At 48.1% G+C, this 22,177-nt stretch overlaps 1 protein-coding gene across 6 annotated transcripts in view; it reads left to right on the top strand.

Moving 5' to 3' along the window:
• The window catches only part of LOC129867916 (inhibitor of apoptosis protein-like), a 128,195-nt gene that overhangs the window by 18,223 nt on the left and 87,795 nt on the right, over positions 1 to 22,177 (top strand). For 3 of the 6 annotated variants that reach the window (XM_055941398.1, XM_055941397.1, XM_055941404.1), the window contains exons 2-5: positions 6,037 to 6,069; positions 8,803 to 8,878; positions 10,835 to 10,949; positions 17,918 to 18,083. In XM_055941398.1, the coding sequence (XP_055797373.1) occupies positions 6,037 to 6,069; positions 8,803 to 8,878; positions 10,835 to 10,949; positions 17,918 to 18,083 (390 nt within the window). Of the gene's footprint in view, positions 1 to 6,036; positions 6,070 to 7,164; positions 7,668 to 7,752; positions 8,879 to 10,834; positions 10,950 to 17,917; positions 18,084 to 22,177 lie in introns of those variants that run through there. The other 3 variants (XM_055941403.1, XM_055941402.1, XM_055941399.1) reach the window with 3 other exon arrangements.

Raw genomic sequence — 22,177 nt, 5'->3', positions numbered from 1 at the left:
GATATGGCAATCTGACTAGCGTCTTTCAAAAAATAATATAATATTTAATTTACCGGCTATGGAAATGTCTTTTACAGGACTATTATTTATAGAATTTGTAAGAAGTTGGGGGATTAATACAAATGGATACGGTGAGATAGGACAACCTTGCCTAATTCCTCTCTTCAACTCAAATCTAGGTGAGGGGCCATGTTTAAGTTTGGTAGAGCTCTTACCATTTGTATAGAGAGTTATAATAGCCTTACAGAAAAAAATCCTTAGTCGCAAATGGGTATTCTAAATGGACAATGACCCCAAGCATACTTCCAAAGTTGTGGCAAAATGGCTTAAGGACAACAAAGTCAAGGTTTTTTATTTTTTATTTATTCTGACATTTCACATTCTTAAAATAAAGTGGTGATCCTAACTGACCTAAAATTGTATATGTTATCCAGTCCGAGTGTAGAATATTACCACCAAAGGTATGTTTCATTGTAATGACCCTAGCGGAGCGTTCAGAGCCATGGGAAAGCCAAATATTGTTGCCTCACTGTGACTTCCAGAAGTTGGCATCAGCAGAAATGGAGTGGGACTCTTAAATTTTTTATATATATATATATATTTAAATTTTTTATATATATATATATATATATATCTGTTCGAAGTTGTTTTGTAAATAATGTAAGGCCTTGCGCTTCACATTGTTTCGTAACACCATCTTTCATTAAGAGAAACTATAGAATTAAACAAAACAACAAAGGTATTAGCTGTAGGATGAGTCAAAAATGTAGGAGCAGTGAACGTAAGCTATAAGGAACCGATATCTGCACCATTTAAGTCAACTTAAACTATAAAAAGTATTTATCCGGCTCTTGAAATTCAACTCAACAGACAATTATGTTCAAGATCAAACCAAGTGTTCTCTGCAGTAAGAGAGAATATAAACTCTCTTTAGTGTAATAATAATATAATAATAATTCTGATCAATACAAATTCAAACTAAATATAAAGTGCATATGAAAGTGATCTTAGTTACTGTATGCATACAAAATACATAAATAAAACGCTGTCTTCTTCGTGAATTTGTAAACAAAATAGTCTTTCTCCTGGTCTGGTCATATAAGAACAAACTAAGATCATATAAGAACAAACTAAGATGATTGAGGTACCTGAGTAGTCTGAAGAATTGTCGCCCGAGGCTTGTTAGGTAGTCAGTACAACGACAATGAGAATACCATGGCTGAAACCATCAATCTGTTCCTTCTGGTGAGATTTTAGGGAGGAATTTGGATTTCTGAACCGTTGATGAAGCCTCGTCCTCCGACGAAGTAAGCAGCCTTTCCCTCATTTCGTGCTTTCTCGATCGTTGGCCACAACTTGTTCCTTCTTTCTATGTCCTCCGGCCTGAGATGCTCGGCGAAACGCAGACCATGGCTCTGAAGGAAGGCGTTCTTCCTAGCAGCTTTCCAGACAGCATCTCTGTAGAATCTGGCAGTGAAGAGGATGACGATACCACTTGGTCTTGAATCGTTTTGCTGTTTCTTCTTGCCGAGGCGATGCACAAAGTCGATGGTGTCACCAAATTTGTTCTTCTCTGCAGGCATAACTTCTTAGCAGATGCGGATAGCCTTGCGTCACACATCCTCATTCTCCACCTCGGACACTCTTTTCAACTTTAGCCACTCTCATTTTCACTTCCTTCATTTCACCACATGCAAACTCAAGTATTTTTTTTAAGCCTTCGATTACCGTGGTGTTTGCGCTTACCATTTTCTCAATGGCGTCAGACCTGAAGTTGATGAGTAAGCAGAGGGTAGCCACGATGTCAGTCCATATCGTTTTTTTTTTGGAGGGTGGAGGTTTGCATGGAGTATGCCGTAAAGAGGGGAACTCTAAATTCACCAACAGCCCTCGAAAGTGAGATTATCCATAGGGCGAGCATAGTTATGGCAGCTATAAGCACGTTCATCTCTTGTTGATTAGCAATAGAACGGCTAGCTTCTTCCTTACTCTTTTTGTTACGTTCCGAAATAAATGATCTCATTCACAGGGAAGTTCTTAATAAAACCAATAATAGGATTGACTGGAAACTCGTTTAGTGCGCTGCTCGGTAAAAAAACGTATTTTCAAGCCACCGTCTTGGCCTTCTCTCTTCCGCCACACCTGCTGCTGTTTGAGTTAATTATTACAAGGGAATCAACCAGTATGCCTAAACTTGGCTATAGTCTATTAAAGCGGCAATCTGTAGTTCAAACAATAACAAAGCAACATTCCCCGTCTGATTTGGTAAACAGCTGAGGGATGGGGCTGTAGAAATGTAACCACTCTCAAATTCATGGACAGAGCTATGGATACAAGGACTAACCATGTTTCCATCCACAGTTTTTATGTAAGTAAAGTCAGACCTTATATTTAAAAAATAAATCTAATTATGATAGCTGTTTTTATTTTTGTATTTCTTATTTCACAATTATTTAACCAGGTGGCCAATTGAGAACAAGTTCTCATTTACAACTGTGACCTGGCCAAGATGAAGCAAAGCAGTGCGACACAAACAACAACAACACAGAGTTACACATGGAATAAACAAACGTACAGTCAATAACACAATAGGTAATAAAATCTATATACAGTGTGTGCAAATGAGGTAAGATTAGGGAGGTAAGGAAATAAATAGGCCATAGTGGCAAAATAATTACAATTTAGCAATTAAACACTGGCGTGATAGATGTGCAGAAGATGAATGTGCAAGTAGAGATACTGGGGTGCAAAAGAGCCAAAAATAAATAACAATATGGGGATGAGGTAGTTGGGTGTACTATTTACAGATGGGCTATGTACAGGTGCAAGGATTGGTACGCTGCTCAGACAGCTGATGCTTAAAGTTAGTGAGGGAGATATAAGTCTCCAGCTTCTGTGATTTTTGCAATTCGTTCCAGACATTGGTAGCATAGAACTGGAAGGAAAGGCGGCCAAATTAGGAATAGGCTTTGGGGGTGACCAGCGAAATATACCTGCTGGAGCACGTGCTACGGATGGGTGCTGCTATGGTGACCAGTGAACTGAGATAAGGCAGGGCTTTACCTAGCAGAGACTTATAGATGGCCTGGAGCCAGTGGGTTTGGCGACGAGTATGAAGCGAGTGCCAGCCAACGAGAGCATACAGGTAGCAGTGGTGGGTAGTATATGGGGCTTTGGTGACAAAACGGATGGCACTGTGATAGACTGCATCCAATTTGCTGAGTAGAGTGTTGGAGGCTATTTTGTAAATGACATCGCCGAAGTCAAGGATCGGTAGGATGGTCAGTTTTACGAGGGTATGTTTGGCAGCATGAGTGAAGGATGCTTTGTTGCGAAATAGGAAGCCGATTCTTCTAGATTTAATTTTGGATTGAAGATGCTTAATGCACAAATAGATGTGATGGTTACTATATCACTAACTCAATGTGGAGTTACGTGATGATGTGCTGTGTGGTCCTCCCAGTATGACTCAGGAAATGACGCAGTTTATTAGGCAACATGGTGACATAAATGATGAACTTCACAGGGTGGTGGATGTGCCTTATTCTGGTGACATGATGATCGCTGTTTGACTTGATAAATATAGTTTTTTTTAATCCATAATAATGTCATCATGTAGACTAACCTACCGGCGCCGTGTCTGAGAGCTGTTGGCTAGAGCGCACGTGTCCACACCAGAGCAGACACATTTTCTATTTAGTTTGTGACAACGCTATCAGGATTTAAGCAAAAGTACGTGTGGTGTGCAATATGTAATCACGCCAAGCTTTTTAAAATATCTGCTTGAAGAACTGTCACCAACCCTAACCCCCACCCTAACCCCAACCCCCCCCTAACCCCAACCCCAACCCTAAACCCAACCCCAACCCTAACCCTAACCCCAACCCCCCCTAACCCCAACCCCAACCCTAACCCTAACCCCCCCCAATCCCCCCCTAACCCTAACCCCAACCCTAACCCCAACCCCAACCCCCCCTAACCCCAACACTAACCCCCCCCCTAACCCCAACCCCAACCCTAACCCCCCCCTAACCCCAACCCCAACCCCCCCCTAACCCCAACCCCAACCCTAACCCCCCCCTAACCCCAACCCCAACCCTAACCCCAACCCAAACCCCCCCCTAACCCCAACCCCAACCCTAACCCTAACCCAACCCCCCCTAACCCTAACCCCCCCTAACCCCAACCCCCCCAACCCCAAACCCCCCCTAACCCTAACCCCAACCCCCCCTAACCCTAACCCCAACCCCCCCTAACCCTAACCCCAACCCTAACCCCACCCCCCAACCCTAACCCCCCCTAACCCCACCCCCCCAACCCCCCCTAACCCCAACCCTAACCCCCCCTAACCCCAACCCTAACCCCCCCTAACCCCAACCCTAACCCCCCCTAACCCCAACCCCAACCCCCCCTAACCCTAACCCCAACACCCCCCTAACCCTAACCCCAACCCCCCCCAACCCCAACCCCAACCCCCCCCTAACCCTAACCCCAACCCCCCCAACCCCAACCCTAACCCCAACCCTAACCCCAACCCCCCCTAACCCCAACCCCCCCTAACCCCAACCCTAACCCCAACCCCCCCCTAAACCCAACCCTAACCCCAACCCCCCCCTAACCCCAACCCTAACCCCAACCCCAACCCCAACCCCAACCCTAACCCCAACCCTAACCCCAACCCTAACCCCCCCCTAACCCTAACCCCCCCAACCCCCCCCTAACCCCAACCCCCCCTAACCCTAACCCCAACCCTAACCCCAACCCTAACCCCAACCCCAACCCCCCCCAACCCCAACCCCCCTAACCCTAACCCCAACCCCCCCCAACCCCAACCCTAACCCCCCCTAACCCCAACCCCCCCCCAACCCCAACCCTAACCCTAACCCCCCCAACCCCAACCCTAACCCTAACCCCCCCAACCCCAACCCTAACCCCCCCCTAACCCCAACCCTAACCCTAACCCCCCCAACCCCAACCCTAACCCCCCCTAACCCCAACCCCAACCCCCCCTAACCCCAACCCCAACCCCCCCAACCCCCCCTAACCCCAACCCTAACCCCAACCCCCCCTAACCCTAACCCCAACCCCCCCTAACCCCAACCCCAACCCTAACCCCAATCCCCCCTAACCCCAATCCCCCCTAACCCCAACCCTAACCCCAACCCTAACCCCAACCCTAACCCCCCCCTAACCCCAACCCTAACCCCAACCCCAACCCCCCCCTAACCCCAACCCCTCCCTAACCCCAACCCTAACCACCCCTAACCCCAACCCTAACCCCCCCAACCCCAACCCTAACCCCCCCAACCCCAACCCTAACCCCAACCCTAACCCCCCCCCAACCCCAACCCTAACCCTAACCCCCCCAACCCCCCCCAACCCCAACCCTAACCCCCCCCAACCCCAATCCCCCCCCCAACCCCAACCCTAACCCCAACCCCCCCCAACCCTAACCCCAACCCTAACCCCCCCAACCCCAACCCCAACCCTAACCCCCCAACCCCAACCCTAACCCTAACCCCAACCCTAACCCCCCCCAACCTCAACCCTAACCCCAACCCTAACTCCCCAACCCTAACCCCAACCCTAACCCCCCCCAACCTCAACCCTAACCCCAACCCTAACCCCAACCCTAACCCCCCCAACCCTAACCCCCCCAACCCCAACCCTAACCCAACCCTAACCCCAACCCTAACCCCCCCAACCCTAACCCTAACCCCCCCAACCCTAACCCCAACCCTAACCCAACCTTAACCCCAACCCTAACCCCCCCAACCCTAACCCTAACCCCCCCAACCCCAACCCTAACCCTAACCTAGTTTATGATATCCATGTTTTTGAAGCTGTACAGTATTTGTGTACATATAAAACAATTTAATATTTTGGGTTCTGATGAAGTATGATCGTTGAACTAAGCTCATGAGGCATCTATAAATGATGAATCAGTGAGTATTGTATCATTCTTGTAAAAGTCTAGAAATGGACGTAGAAACTACAGATTGGCCTTTTTTAACGTGACTTTTCTCTCTCCTCCAGGTGTCATCAGCGTCCGTGAAGAAGGACAGCCTGGTATCTCCCTCAGACATCTTTATTTCCTTATAGCTGGTTAATCTCTTCTGTCATGGAGACCTAAAGTCCACCAGGAGGGATGTTCCAATCGGGGGGAGAGGGCTGACCCCCCATACTCAGGGGGGTGTATGTGTGTGTGTGTGTGTGTATGTGAATGAGTGCGTTTTTGTTTAGATTCATCCTGTTTTACATTAACACCAAACCCCATATCTCAGCCCCATTACACACAGCCATGCGTTCAGAGTGGTGTCGGTTGGAGACGGAGAGACAGAGAGACCAGAGTACAGGGAAGAGACGGTGAGACCAGGGTAGAGAGACGGTGAGACCAGGGTAGAGAGACGGTGAGACCAGGGTAGAGAGACGGTGAGACCAGGGTAGAGAGACGGTGAGACCAGGGTAGAGAGACGGTGAGACCAGGGTAGAGAGACGGTGAGACCAAGGTAGAGAGACGGTGAGACCAGGGTAGAGAGACGGTGAGACCAGGGTAGAGAGACGGTGAGACCAGGGTAGAGAGACGGTGAGACCAGGGTAGAGAGACGGTGAGACCAGGGTAGAGAGACGGTGAGACCAGGGTAGAGAGACGGTGAGACCAGGGTAGAGAGACGGTGAGACCAAGGTAGAGAGACGGTGAGACCAGGGTAGAGAGACGGTGAGACCAGGGTAGAGAGACGGTGAGACCAGGGTAGAGAGACGGTGAGACCAGGGTAGAGAGACGGTGAGACCAGGGTAGAGAGACGGTGAGACCAGGGTAGAGAGACGGTGAGACCAGGGTAGAGAGACGGTGAGACCAGGGTAGAGAGACGGTGAGACCAGGGTAGAGAGACGGTGAGACCAGGGTAGAGAGACGGTGAGACCAGGGTAGAGAGACGGTGAGACCAGGGTACAGGGAAGAGACGGTGAGACCAGGGTAGAGAGACGGTGAGACCAGGGTAGAGAGACGGTGAGACCAGGGTAGAGAGACGGTGAGACCAGGGTAGAGAGACGGTGAGACCAGGGTAGAGAGACGGTGAGACCAGGGTAGAGAGACGGTGAGACCAGGGTAGAGAGACGGTGAGACCAGGGGACAGAGACGGTGAGACCAGGGGACAGAGACGGTGAGACCAGGGTAGAGAGACGGTGAGACCAGGGTAGAGAGACGGTGAGACCAGGGTAGAGAGACGGTGAGACCAGGGTAGAGAGACGGTGAGACCAGGGTAGAGAGACGGTGAGACCAGGGTAGAGAGACGGTGAGACCAGGGTAGAGAGACGGTGAGACCAGGGTAGAGAGACGGTGAGACCAGGGTAGAGAGACGGTGAGACCAGGGTAGAGAGACGGTGAGACCAGGGTAGAGAGACGGTGAGACCAGGGTAGAGAGACGGTGAGACCAGGGTAGAGAGACGGTGAGACCAGGGAAGAGGTGAATCGTTGTGAAGTCATCAGAAGGGGACCGAGTGGTGTCGGTGTCAGAGACAGAGACCAGGGTAGAGGGAAGAGGTGAATCGTTGTGGAGTCATCAGGAGGGGACAGAGACGGTGAGACCAGGGTACAGGGAAGAGGTGAATCGTTGTGGAGTCATCAGAAGGGGACAGAGACGGTGAGACCAGGGTACAGGGAAGAGGTGAATCGTTGTGGAGTCATCAGAAGGAGACCGAGTGGTGTCGGTGTCAGAGACGGTGAGACCAGGGTAGAGAGACGGGGAAGAGGTGAATCGTTGTGGAGTCATCAGAAGGGGACAGAGTGGTGTTTCCTCCTCTGGTGGTATCAGACAGACGGCCCTTTGTAGCTCCGTTAGATGAGCATGGTGCTTGCTACGATAGTGGGTTGGATTCCCGCGTCCACCTTTATATAAAATGTATGCATGCGTAACTGTAAGTCTCTTCGGATAAAAGTGTTTGCTAAATGGCATTTGTTCTTCTATCACAGACGAACAGTAGCACCATCTAATCATGTGTCTCTGTAGCTTTCTATTCTCAGTAGAAAAGCCTTTCATTTACAGGCTGATGGGACACGTTAGGCAAATAACTTCTTTCAGCTCACTTGTTCCAGCTTGTGTGTGTGAGTGTGTGTGAGTGTGTGTGAGTGTGTGTGAGTGTGTGTGAGTGTGTGTGAGTGTGTGTGAGTGTGTGTGTGAGTGTGTGTGAGTGAGTGTGTGTGTGTGAGTGTGTGTGAGTGTGTGTGTGTGTGAGTGTGTGTGTGTGTGAGTGTGTGTGTGTGTGTGTGTAAGTGTGTGTTTATTCCCCCTGCCCTGGGTTACTCATCCCTCTCTCCCTGAGGAGAATGGTCCTTCCTTTTCTCTCATTCTACAAACTCTAAAACTCTAGAACTATATTAAGAATCTAGAACTTCATCTAAAAACTCGATCTAGAGGCCATATCTAGACTCTATAATCTGTATATCTAGACTCTAGATATATCTAGACTCTATAACCCATATAGACTCTATAACCTGTATATCTAGACTATACAACCTGTATATCTATACTCTGTAACCCGTATAGACTCTAACTCGTATAGACTCTTTAACCCGTATATCTAGACTCTTTAACCCGTATATCTAGACTCTTTAACCCGTATATCTAGACTCTCTAACCCGTATATCTAGACTCTCTAATCCGTATATATCTAGACTCTCTAATCCGTATATATCTAGACTCTCTAACCCGTATATATAGACTCTATAACCCGTATATCTAGACTCTATAACCCGTATATCTAGCCTGTCTAACCGGTCTGTAAATGGACACCCTGGTTCAGCTCCAGAACAGCCCGTTCCTCATGGGTCTCTGTCGGAACGGAGCTCCAGCAGACCTGCAGTACGACAATTCTTCAGGTACACAGACCTTAATATACACCTGGTGCACACCTTACACACACACATACACCATGTACATGTTATACACACGTTAGACACATCCTGCAGTATGGCAACTCCTCAGGTACACCTTAAGACAGGTTAAAGAAGGATGTTTAAGCCTTGAGACAGTTGAGACATGAATTGTGTATGGTGCCATTCAGAGGGAGAATGGGCAAGACACAAGATTTAATTGTCTTTGAACGTGGTCTGGTAGTAGGTGCCAGGCTGCTGGGTTTCTCACACTCAACCGTTTTCCCGTGTGTACCAAGAATGGTTCCCTGTGGAACGCTTTCGACGCCGTGTAGACTCCATGCCACAACAAATCGAGGCTGTTCTGAGGGCGAAAGGGGGGTGCAACTCAATATTATTAATGAATATTAGGACGGTGTCCTTAATGTTTGGTATAGTCAGTGTATATACACACACACACCTTAAACGTACACCTGATACGTGTTATATACACACACACACACTTTACACCTGATACGCATTATATACATATATATATTTGAGATTCTTCAGAGTAGCCACCCTTTGCCTTGATGACAGCTTTGCACACTCTTGGCATTCTCTCAACCAGCTTCATGAGGTAGTCACCTGGAATGCATTTCAATTAACACGTGTGCCAAGTTAAAAGTACATTTGTGGAATGTCGTTCCTTCTTCAGCCAATGAGATGTGTTGTGACAAGGTAGGGGTGTGACAAGGTAGGGGTGATAACCCTATTTGGTGAAATACCAAGTCCATATTATGGCAAGAACAGCTCAAATAAGTGACAGTCCATCATTACTTTAAGACATGAAGATCAGTCAATATGCAAAATGTCAAGAACTTTGAAAGTTTCTTCAAGTGAAGTTTCAAAAACCATCAAGCGCTATGATGAAACTGACTCTCATGAGGACCGCCACAGGAAAGGAAGACCCAGAGTTACCTCTGCTGCAGAGGATATGATGAAACTGTCTCTCATGAGGACCGCCACGGGAAAGGAAGACCCAGAGTTACCTCTGCTGCAGAGGATAAGTTCACTGGCCTTCATGGTCGAAATGCTGCAAAGAAACCACGACTAAAGGACACCAATATGATGAAGAAACTTGATTGGTTCCAATCGCTGTGTCTTTTGTGAGACACAGAGTAGGTGAACGAATGATCTCCGCATGTGTGGTTCCCACTGTGAAGCATGGAGGAGGAGGTGTGGGGGTGCTTTGCTGGTGACACTATCTGTGATTTATTTTAGAATTCAAGGAACACTTAACCAGCATGGCCAACACAGGATTCTGCAGTGATACTCCATCCCATCTGGTTTGGGCTTAGTGGGACTATCATTTGTTTTTCAACAGGACAATGACCCAACACACCTCCAGGCTGTGTAAGGGCTATTTGACCAAGAAGGAGAGTGATGGAGTGCTGCATCAGGTGACCTGGCTGCCACAATCACCCGACCTCAACCCAATTGAGATGGTTTGGGATGAGTTGGACCGCAGAGTGAAGGAAAAGCAGCAAACAAGTGCTCAGCATATGTGGGAACTCCTTCAAGACTGTTGGAAAAACATTCCAGGTGAAGCTGGTTGAGAGAATGCCAAGAGTGAGCAAAGCTGTCATCAAGGCAAAGGGCGGCTATTTGAAGAAGGTCAAATATAAAATATATTTTAATTTGTTTAACACTTTTTTGGTTACTACATGATTCCATACGTGTTATTTCATAGTTTTGATGTCTTCACTATTATTCTACAATGTAGAAAATAGTAAAAATACAGGAAAACCCTGGAATGAGTAGGTGTCCAAACTTTTGACTGGTACAAACACTTTACACACACTACCTCAAAGTAGTGTACACATTAAAGCATTTTGCTCTCTAAGTATTGTTAGAAAGTGCAATAGAGATAATGTTGATTATATAATAACCATTATAAAATTATGTTTATTTTCCCCTCAGAACTGTTCCGTATCTCCACCTTCGCCCGGTTTCCGTCATTGGGGGTAACGGAGCGCAGCCTGGCGAGGGCAGGATGGTTCTATACTGGCGTTGGAGACAGGGTGCAGTGTTTCAGGTGAGTGGTGGTTCTATACCGGTGTTGGAGACAGGAGACAGGGTGCAGTGTTTCAGGTGGGTGGTGGTTCTATACTGGTGTTGGAGACAGGAGACAGGGTGCAGTGTTTCAGGTGGGTGGTGGTTCTATACCGGTGTTGGAGACAGGAGACAGGGTGCAGTGTTTCAGGTGGGTGGTGGTTCTATACTGGTGTTGGAGACAGGAGACAGGGTGCAGTGTTTCAGGTGGGTGGTGGTTCTATACCGGCGTTGGAGACAGGGTGCAGTGTTTCAGGTGGGTGATGGTTCTATACTGGTGTTGGAGACAGGGTGCAGTGTTTCAGGTGGGTGGTGGTTCTATACCGGCGTTGGAGACAGGGTGCAGTGTTTCAGGTGGGTGATGGTTCTATACTGGTGTTGGAGACAGGGTGCAGTGTTTCAAGTGGGTGGTGGTTCTATACTGGTGTTGGAGACAGGGTGCAGTGTTTCAGGTGGGTGGTGGTTCTATACTGGTGTAGGAGACAGGGTGCAGTGTTTCAGGTGGGTGGTGGTTCTATACCGGCGTTGGAGACAGGGTGCAGTGTTTCAGGTGGGTGGTGGTTCTATACCGGTGTTGGAGACAGGAGACAGGGTGCAGTGTTTCAGGTGGGTGGTGGTTCTATACCGGTGTTGGAGACAGGAGACAGGGTGCAGGGTGCAGTGTTTCAGGTGGGTGGCGGTTCTATACTGGTGTTGGAGACAGGAGACAGGGTGCAGTGTTTCAGGTGGGTGATGGTTCTATACTGGTGTTGGAGACAGGGTGCAGTGTTTCAGGTGGGTGGTGGTTCTATACTGGTGTTGGAGACAGGAGACAGGGTGCAGTGTTTCAGGTGGGTGATGGTTCTATACTGGTGTTGGAGACAGGGTGCAGTGTTTCAGGTGGGTGGTGGTTCTATGTCGGTGTTGGAGACAGGAGACAGGGTGTAGTGTTTCAGGTGGTGGTTCTATACTGGTGTTGGAGACAGGGTGCAGTGTTTCAGGTGGGTGGTGGTTCTATACTGGCGTTGGAGACAGGGTGCAGTGTTTCAGGTGGGTGGTGGTTCTATACTGGTGTTGGAGAAAGGGTGCAGTGTTTCAGGTGGGTGGTGGTTCTATACTGGTGTTGGAGACAGGGTGCAGTGTTTCAGGTGGGTGGTGGTTCTATACCGGTGTTGGAGACAGGGTGCAGTGTTTCAGGTGGGTGGTGGTTCTATACTGGTGTTGGAGACAGGAGACAGGGTGCAGTGTTTCAGGTGGGTGGTGGTTCTATACTGGTGTTGGAGACAGGAGACAGGGTGCAGTGTTTCAGGTGGGTGGTGGTTCTATACTGGTGTTGGAGACAGGGTGCAGTGTTTCAGGTGGGTGATGGTTCTATACTGGTGTTGGAGACAGGGTGCAGTGTTTCAGGTGGGTGGTGGTTCTATACTGGTGTTGGAGACAGGAGACAGGGTGCAGTGTTTCAGGTGGGTGGTGGTTCTATACCGGCGTTGGAGACAGGGTGCAGTGTTTCAGGTGGGTGGTGGTTCTATACCGGTGTTGGAGACAGGAGACAGGGTGCAGTGTTTCAGGTGGGTGATGGTTCTATACTGGTGTTGGAGACAGGGTGCAGTGTTTCAGGTGGGTGGTGGTTCTATACTGGCGTTGGAGACAGGGTGCAGTGTTTCAGGTGGGTGGTGGTTCTATACCGGCGTTGGAGACAGGGTGCAGTGTTTCAGGTGGGTGATGGTTCTATACTGGTGTTGGAGACAGGAGACAGGGTGCAGTGTTTCAGGTGGGTGGTGGGTGGTGGTTCTATACCGGCGTTGGAGACAGGGTGCAGTGTTTCAGGTGGGTGGTGGTTCTATACTGGTGTTGGAGACAGGAGACAGGGTGCAGTGTTTCAGGTGGGTGATGGTTCTATACCGGCGTTGGAGACAGGGTGCAGTGTTTCAGGTGGGTGGTGGGTGGTGGTTCTATACTGGCGTTGGAGACAGGGTGCAGTGTTTCAGGTGGGTGATGGTTCTATACTGGTGTTGGAGACAGGGTGCAGTGTTTCAGGTGGGTGGTGGTTCTATACTGGTGTTGGAGACAGGAGACAGGGTGCAGTGTTTCAGGTGGGTGATGGTTCTATACCGGCGTTGGAGACAGGGTGCAGTGTTTCAGGTGGGTGGTGGTTCTATACTGGTGTTGGAGACAGGAGACAGGGTGCAGTGTTTCAGGTGGGTGGTGGTTCTATACCGGCGTTGGAGACAGGGTGCAGTGTTTCAGGTGGGTGGTGGGTGGTGGTTCTATACTGGCGTTGGAGACAGGGTGCAGTGTTTCAGGTGGGTGATGGTTCTATACTGGTGTTGGAGACAGGGTGCAGTGTTTCAGGTGGGTGGTGGTTCTATACTGGTGTTGGAGACAGGAGACAGGGTGCAGTGTTTCAGGTGGGTGATGGTTCTATACCGGCGTTGGAGACAGGGTGCAGTGTTTCAGGTGGGTGGTGGTTCTATACTGGTGTTGGAGACAGGAGACAGGGTGCAGTGTTTCAGGTGGGTGGTGGTTCTATACCGGCGTTGGAGACAGGGTGCAGTGTTTCAGGTGGGTGATGGTTCTATACTGGTGTTGGAGACAGGGTGCAGTGTTTCAGGTGGGTGGTGGTTCTATACTGGCGTTGGAGACAGGAGACAGGGTGCAGTGTTTCAGGTGGGTGGTGGTTCTATACTGGTGTTGGAGACAGGGTGCAGTGTTTCAGGTGGGTGGTGGTTCTATACTGGTGTTGGAGACAGGGTGCAGTGTTTCAGGTGGGTGGTGGTTCTATACTGGTGTTGGAGACAGGAGACAGGGTGCAGTGTTTCAGGTGGGTGGTGGTTCTATACTGGTGTTGGAGACAGGGTGCAGTGTTTCAGGTGGGTGATGGTTCTATACTGGTGTTAGAGACAGGGTGCAGTGTTTCAGGTGGGTGGTGGTTCTATACTGGTGTTGGAGACAGGAGACAGGGTGCAGTGTTTCAGGTGGGTGGTGGTTCTATACCGGTGTTGGAGACAGGGTGCAGTGTTTCAGGTGGGTGGTGGGTGATGGTTCTATACTGGTGTTGGAGACAGGAGACAGGGTGCAGTGTTTCAGGTGGGTGGTGGTTCTATACTGGTGTTGGAGACAGGAGACAGGGTGTAGTGTTTCAGGTGGGTGGTGGTTCTATACTGGTGTTGGAGACAGGGTGCAGTGTTTCAGGTGGGTGGTGGTTCTATACTGGTGTTGGAGACAGGAGACAGGGTGCAGTGTTTCAGGTGGGTGGTGGTTCTATACCGGCGTTGGAGACAGGAGACAGGGTGCAGTGTTTCAGGTGGGTGATGGTTCTATACCGGTGTTGGAGACAGGGTGCAGTGTTTCAGGTGGGTGATGGTTCTATACCGGTGTTGGAGACAGGGTGCAGTGTTTCAGGTGGGTGGTGGTTCTATACTGGTGTTGGAGACAGGAGACAGGGTGCAGTGTTTCAGGTGGGTGGTGGGTGGTGGTTCTATACTGGCGTTGGAGACAGGGTGCAGTGTTTCAGGTGGGTGGTGGGTCTATACTGGTGTTGGAGACAGGGTGCAGTGTTTCAGGTGGGTGGTGGTTCTATACTGGTGTTGGAGACAGGAGACAGGGTGCAGTGTTTCAGGTGAGTGGTGGTTCTATACCGGTGTTGGAGACAGGAGACAGGGTGCAGTGTTTCAGGTGGGTGGTGGTTCTATACTGGTGTTGGAGACAGGAGACAGGGTGCAGTGTTTCAGGTGGGTGGTGGTTCTATACCGGTGTTGGAGACAGGAGACAGGGTGCAGTGTTTCAGGTGGGTGGTGGTTCTATACCGGTGTTGGAGACAGGAGACAGGGTGCAGTGTTTCAGGTGGGTGGTGGTTCTATACTGGTGTTGGAGACAGGAGACAGGGTGCAGTGTTTCAGGTGGGTGGTGGTTCTATACCGGCGTTGGAGACAGGGTGCAGTGTTTCAGGTGGGTGATGGTTCTATACTGGTGTTGGAGACAGGGTGCAGTGTTTCAGGTGGGTGATGGTTCTATATCGGTGTTGGAGACAGGAGACAGGGTGCAGTGTTTCAGGTGGGTGGTGGTTCTATACTGGTGTTGGAGACAGGGTGCAGTGTTTCAGGTGGGTGGTGGTTCTATACTGGTGTTGGAGACAGGGTGCAGTGTTTCAGGTGGGTGGTGGTTCTATACCGGTGTTGGAGACAGGAGACAGGGTGCAGGGTGCAGTGTTTCAGGTGGGTGGCGGTTCTATACTGGTGTTGGAGACAGGGTGCAGTGTTTCAGGTGAGTGGTGGTTCTATACTGGTGTTGGAGACAGGAGACAGGGTGCAGTGTTTCAGGTGGGTGGTGGTTCTATACTGGTGTTGGAGACAGGGTGCAGTGTTTCAGGTGGGTGGTGGTTCTATACTGGTGTTGGAGACAGGAGACAGGGTGCAGTGTTTCAGGTGGGTGGTGGTTCTATACCGGTGTTGGAGACAGGGTGCAGTGTTTCAGGTGGGTGGTGGTTCTATACCGGTGTTGGTGACAGGAGACAGGGTGCAGGGTGCAGTGTTTCAGGTGGGTGGCGGTTCTATACTGGTGTTGGAGACAGGAGACAGGGTGCAGTGTTTCAGGTGGGTGATGGTTCTATACTGGTGTTGGAGACAGGGTGCAGTGTTTCAGGTGGGTGGTGGTTCTATACTGGTGTTGGAGACAGGAGACAGGGTGCAGTGTTTCAGGTGGGTGATGGTTCTATACTGGTGTTGGAGACAGGGTGCAGTGTTTCAGGTGGGTGGTGGTTCTATACTGGCGTTGGAGAGAGGGTGCAGTGTTTCAGGTGGGTGGTGGTTCTATGTCGGTGTTGGAGACAGGAGACAGGGTGTAGTGTTTCAGGTGGTTGTTCTATACTGGTGTTGGAGACAGGGTGCAGTGTTTCAGGTGGGTGGTGGTTCTATACTGGCGTTGGAGACAGGGTGCAGTGTTTCAGGTGGGTGGTGGTTCTATACCGGTGTTGGAGACAGGAGACGGTGCAGTGTTTCAGGTGGGTGGTGGTTCTATACTGGTGTTGGAGACAGGGTGCAGTATTTCAGGTGGGTGGTGGTTCTATACTGGTGTTGGAGACAGGGTGCAGTGTTTCAGGTGGGTGGTGGTTCTATACCGGTGTTGGAGACAGGGTGCAGTGTTTCAGGTGGGTGATGGTTCTATACCGGTGTTGGAGACAGGAGACAGGGTGCAGTGTTTCAGGTGGGTGATGGTTCTATACCGGTGTTGGAGACAGGAGACGGTGCAGTGTTTCAGGTGGGTGATGGTTCTATACCGGTGTTGGAGACAGGAGACGGTGCAGTGTTTCAGGTGGGTGATGGTTCTATATCGGTGTTGGAGACAGGAGACAGGGTGCAGTGTTTCAGGTGGGTGGTGGTTCTATACCGGTGTTGGAGACAGGAGACGGTGCAGTGTTTCAGGTGGGTGATGGTTCTATACCGGTGTTGGAGACAGGAGACAGGGTGCAGTGTTTCAGGTGGGTGGTGGTTCTATACTGGTGTTGGAGACAGGGTGCAGTGTTTCAGGTGGGTGGTGGTTCTATACTGGTGTTGGAGACAGGAGACAGGGTGCAGTGTTTCAGGTGGGTGATGGTTCTATACTGGTGTTGGAGACAGGGTGCAGTGTTTCAGGTGGGTGGTGGTTCTATACTGGTGTTGGAGACAGGGTGCAGTGTTTCAGGTGGGTGGTGGTTCTATACTGGTGTTGGAGACAGACGGTGCAGTGTTTCAGGTGGGTGATGGTTCTATACTGGTGTTGGAGACAGGGTGCAGTGTTTCAGGTGGGTGGTGGTTCTATACTGGTGTTGGAGACAGGAGACAGGGTGCAGTGTTTCAGGTGGGTGGTGGTTCTATACTGGTGTTGGAGAGAGGGTGCAGGAAGTTACAGAAAGCTAAACCAGCAACCACACAAACTGAAATTGGATACATTGTCAACGCAGGTTCAATTAAGAAAAACTTAGCTGAAAACTTAAAATTGTTTCATAGTGTATCCAAATGGATGTCAATAGAAAACAGCTTAAACAAATGGAAATGCAGCTACTTTGCTGTTAGTCTGGCTGCAAAGGTTGTGACTGTGTTAGCCATAGCTAGTTGGCTAGCTAGCAAGGGACAAAAACATTGCCAGCGACCATGGACATGGAACATATATAACAACTGGGTCGCGTCCGTAAATGTGGACCTAACCCTAACGACTGGGCCCGTAAATATAGACCTAACCCTAACGACTGGGCCCGTAAATATAGACCTAACCCTAACGGCTGGGCCCGTAAATATAGACCTAACCCTAACGACCCGTAAATATAGACCTAACCCTAACGACCCGTAAATATAGACCTAACCCTAACGACTGGGTCCGTAAATATAGACCTAACCCTAACGACTGGGCCCGTAAATATAGACCTGACCCTAACGACTCGTAAATGTAGACCTAACCCTAACAATCCGTAAATATAGACCTAACCCTAACGACTCGTAAATATAGACCTAACCCTAACGACTGGGTCCGTAAATATAGACCTAACCCTAACGACTGAGGTCCGTAAATATAGACCTAACCCTAACGACTGGGACCGTAAATATAGACCTAACCCTAACGACTGGGCCCGTAAATATAGACCTAACCCTAACGACTGGGCCCGTAAATATAGACCTAACCCTAACGACTGGGCCCGTAAATATAGACCTAACCCTAACGACTCGTAAATATAGACCTAACCCTAACGACTGGGCCCGTAAATATAGACCTAACCCTAACGACTCGTAAATATAGACCTAACCCTAACGACTGGGTCCGTAAATATAGACCTAACCCTAACGACTGGGTCCGTAAATATAGACCTAACCCTAACGACTGGGTCCGTAAATATAGACCTAACCCTAACGACTGGGTCCGTAAATATAGACCTAACCCTAACGACTGGGTCCGTAAATATAGACCTAACCTGTGGACTTAATGGATTTGTTTCTGCTCCAGGTGTAACGTGACGGCGGAGGGCTGGCAGACAGGGGACTGTCCAACAGAGAGACACAGACAGCTGTCCCCTTCCTGCTCCTTCATCCAGACTCTCCCCTCCTCAGCCAACCTCCTCTCCTCCTCACACTCTGCCTTCTCTCCTCTACGCAGCGCGCCTGTCATACCGGTGAGATAGCAGTACTACTTCACTCTTTCTACCACAGTTGGGATGGTGATGATGATGATGATGGTGGTTGTGGTGAGAGTGATATTTCTTTGTATGATTTTTTACAGATTTGTTTCATGTACAAGAAAATACACTGCGATAGGAGAATAATTAATGACAGAATTCATGAACAAACAAAAACTAAAATGGACATCTCAAGGACTTTGATCCTTAACCCAGTCTGGACCTGCCCCCAGTTACTTCATAGGATCAGTATTACAGTCCCAGAAACACATACTGACCCTGTAATCGCAGCCCTTTAATCATCACGGTGATGATGATATTGATCATGTTGATGGAATTGATGATGACGATGATCATTGGGATTTGTATTTATTAAAGGAGAAGTTTTGCCTTGGCAGCAGCTAAGAGGGAACCTTAAAACCTGTTAGGGCTGCAGCCCGACACCGGTACACTTATGACAACATCCAGCTCAAAGTGCACGGCGCGAAATTCAAAATCTATTTTTTTTTTTATATTTAACTTTCACACATTAACAAGTCCAAGACACCAGATGAAAGGTGCACATCTTGTGAATCAAGCCAACATGTCCGATTTTTAAAATGTTTTACAGGGAAGACAAAATATGTAAATCTATTAGCTAACCACGTTAGCAAAAGACACAACTTTTTCTAACTCCATCAGTTTCTTACTCCATCAGTAGCTATCACAAATTCGACCAAATAAAGATATAAATAGCCACTAACCAAGAAACAAATTCATCAGATGACAGTCTGATAACATATTTATTGTATAGCATATGTTTTGTTCGAAAAATGTGCATATTTCAGGTATAAATCATAGTTTACATTTCAGCTACAAGCCAAAATTGCACCAAAAGCGGCCATAATATTTACAGACACCAACGTCAAATAGCTAATTACTCATCATAAAACATTTCTGAAAAATACATAGTCTGCAGCAATTGAAAGACAGGCATATTGTGATTCCAAACAATATTTCCGATTTATTAAATGTTTTACAGCGCAAACAAAATGTATCGCTATATTAGCGTAGCTAAAATAGACAGAAATAATTGGGCGCCCACGGCCAATTCACATGCACGACAGATATATGAAATAACATCATAAAATGGGTCTTACTTTTGCTGATCTTTCATCAGAATGTTGAAGAACGTGTCCTCTGTCCAGATGAGTCGTTGTTTCGATTCAGAATGGCAAATGTCCCTCTTCAATTAGCATTGGCACTAGCCGAGTGGCATAAATTTCTCCAACGTAAACACAGTCAGAGGACGGAACACGGCAAAACTCCCGAATAAAGTTTCAATAATCTGATTAAACTATATTGAAAAAACATACATTACGATGATATGGTCACATGTAGCAAAAAAAATTCGAGCTGGAGACGTTAGCCGTTCGTTACCAAGGCAAAACAAAAGTCCATCCCACTTCCTCCAGAGTACCGGAAGTGGACGGTCAAGACACCGAACAAGATGAGCAGAAAAATTTCTTCTCTGACATCCTCTTTACACCAATAGGAAGGCGTATAGATTGTCAGCAGACTCCTAAGTGTTAAGCCCATGTATAGGCATCAATTTGAAAAGAGCACCGATTTCTGACATTTTACTTCCTGGTCAGGAAAAGTGCTGCAGAAGGACTTCTGTTTCACTCAGAGAAATAATTCCAACTCTTTTAGAAACTAGAAAGTGTTTTCTATCCAAAAAGAATAATAATATTCATATTGTACGAGCAAGATTTGAGTAGGAGGCCGTTTGAACTGGGCACGATTTCACTGGCTACTCAACACTTTGCCTTGCAGCCATAAGAAGTTTTAAAGGAGAAGTTTTGTCTTGGCAGCAGCTAAGAGGGAACCTTAAAGGATAAGTTTTCTATTTTACAACCCAATTTTTACGGAACGTAATAGAAGGGTCCAATTTTTGCGATTCCACATGTTTTTGAGAAACTTACCCCAAACAGCACATCACTTCCGTATCCTTCTTGTGTGGTATGGGGCCCCTGAAAAACACGAAGAGGCTCCCAAAACACCCAATAATGTCCTTTTAGAAACGGGGAAGCTGTCAGTATTGTGATGCGATGGTCTTTAGATGTTGCCAAAGTCCCCTCAGAGACACCGCTCCTCAGCCGGCCCACAGAATGGAATGGTCTACCGTATATCAAAAGCTTTGGCCAAGTCATTAAAAATAGCAGCACAATATTGCTTAGAATCAAGGGCGATGGGGACATCATTTAGGACCTTGAAGGTTGCAGTGACACATCAAATAACCTGAGAGGAAACCAGATTACATACCAGAGAGAATACTATACACATCAAGAAAGCCAGTCAGTTGATTATTCACGTTTTCCCCACACTTTTGATAAACAGGGCAAAATAGGCCTGTATCAGTTAGGATCAGCTTGATCTCCCCCTTTGAATAACGGGCGAACCGTGGCTGCCTTCCAAGCAATGGGAACCTCCCCAGAGAGGAGAGACAGGTTATACAGGTCAGAGAAAGGCTTGGTGATGATAGGAGCAGCAACCTTAAAGAGGAGAGGGTCTAAACCATCTGACCCAGGTGGTTTTTTAGGGGTCAAGTTTCAGGAGCTCCTTTAGCACCTCGGACTCAGTGACCGCCTGCAGGGAGAAACTTTGTTGCGGGGCAGGGGAACAAGTTGGGAGAAGCATCGAGGATAGTCACATTAGACGGGCTGGGAGATGAGGAAATGTTGGACGGGCAAGGAGGCATGGCCGAGTCAAATAGGAATCCTGACTTAATGAAGTGGTGATTAAAGAGCTCAGCAATGTGCTTCTTGTCAGTAACAACCACATCATCAACATTAAGGGGCAGCTGTGAGGAGGAGGGTTCATTCTCCAGGTCTTTAACCGTTTTCCAGAACGTCTTGGGGTTAGACCCACAGAGAGAGAACTTCTCCTTAAAGTAACTAACTTTGGCCTTCCGGATAGTCTGAGTGAATTTATTTCTCATTTGCCTGAACGAGAGCCAGTCAGCCTGAGTGTGCGTGAGCCGAGCCTTTCGCCAAATGAGGTGGAGTAACTCTGCCAGATCACGGTCGAACCAGGGGCTGAACCGGTTTTTAATTCTCATTTTCTTCATGGGGGCGTGTCTGTTAACGTTACCACTGAACCAATCAAAAAAGAAGGTCCAAGCGTCTTTGACAGAGGGGATCAAGCTGATTCTATACCATGTTACAGAGGGGATCAAGCTGATTCTATACCATGTTACAGAGGGGATCAAGCTGATTCTATACCATGTTACAGAGGGGATCAAGCTGATTCTATACCATGTTACAGAGGAGATCAAGCTGATTCTATACCATGTTACAGAGGGGATCAAGCTGATTCTATACCATGTTACAGAGGAGATCAAGCTGATTCTATACCATGTTACAGAGGGGATCAAGCTGATTCTATACCATGTTACAGAGGGGATCAAGCTGATTCTATACCATGTTACAGAGGGGATCAAGCTGATTCTATACCATGTTACAGAGGGGATCAAGCTGATTCTATACCATGTTACAGAGGGGATCAAGCTGATTCTATACCATGTTACAGAGGAGATCAAGCTGATTCTATACCATGTTACAGAGGGGATCAAGCTGATTCTATACCATGTTACAGAGGGGATCAAGCTGATTCTATACCATGTTACAGAGGGGATCAAGCTGATTCTATACCATGTTACAGAGGGGATCAAGCTGATTCTATACCATGTTACAGAGGGGATCAAGCTGATTCTATACCATGTTACAGAGGGGATCAAGCTGATTCTATACCATGTTACAGAGGGGATCAAGCTGATTCTATACCATGTTACAGAGGGGATCAAGCTGATTCTATACCATGTTACAGAGGGGATCAAGCTGATTCTATACCATGTTACAGAGGGGATCAAGCTGATTCTATACCATGTTACAGAGGGGATCAAGCTGATTCTATACCATGTTACAGAGGGGATCAAGCTGATTCTATACCATGTTACAGAGGGGATCAAGCTGATTCTATACCATGTTACAGAGGCCAGGTCATGAAGGAAGGCTTGCTCATTAAAGTGTTTTACCAAGCGTCTGTGACAA

Source organism: Salvelinus fontinalis, chromosome 13, assembly GCF_029448725.1.
Source record: "Salvelinus fontinalis isolate EN_2023a chromosome 13, ASM2944872v1, whole genome shotgun sequence".
NCBI classification, from domain to species: domain Eukaryota; kingdom Metazoa; phylum Chordata; class Actinopteri; order Salmoniformes; family Salmonidae; genus Salvelinus; species Salvelinus fontinalis.
The sequence above is the reverse complement of the archived record's forward strand: the minus strand, read 5'-3'. Positions and strand labels throughout refer to the sequence as shown.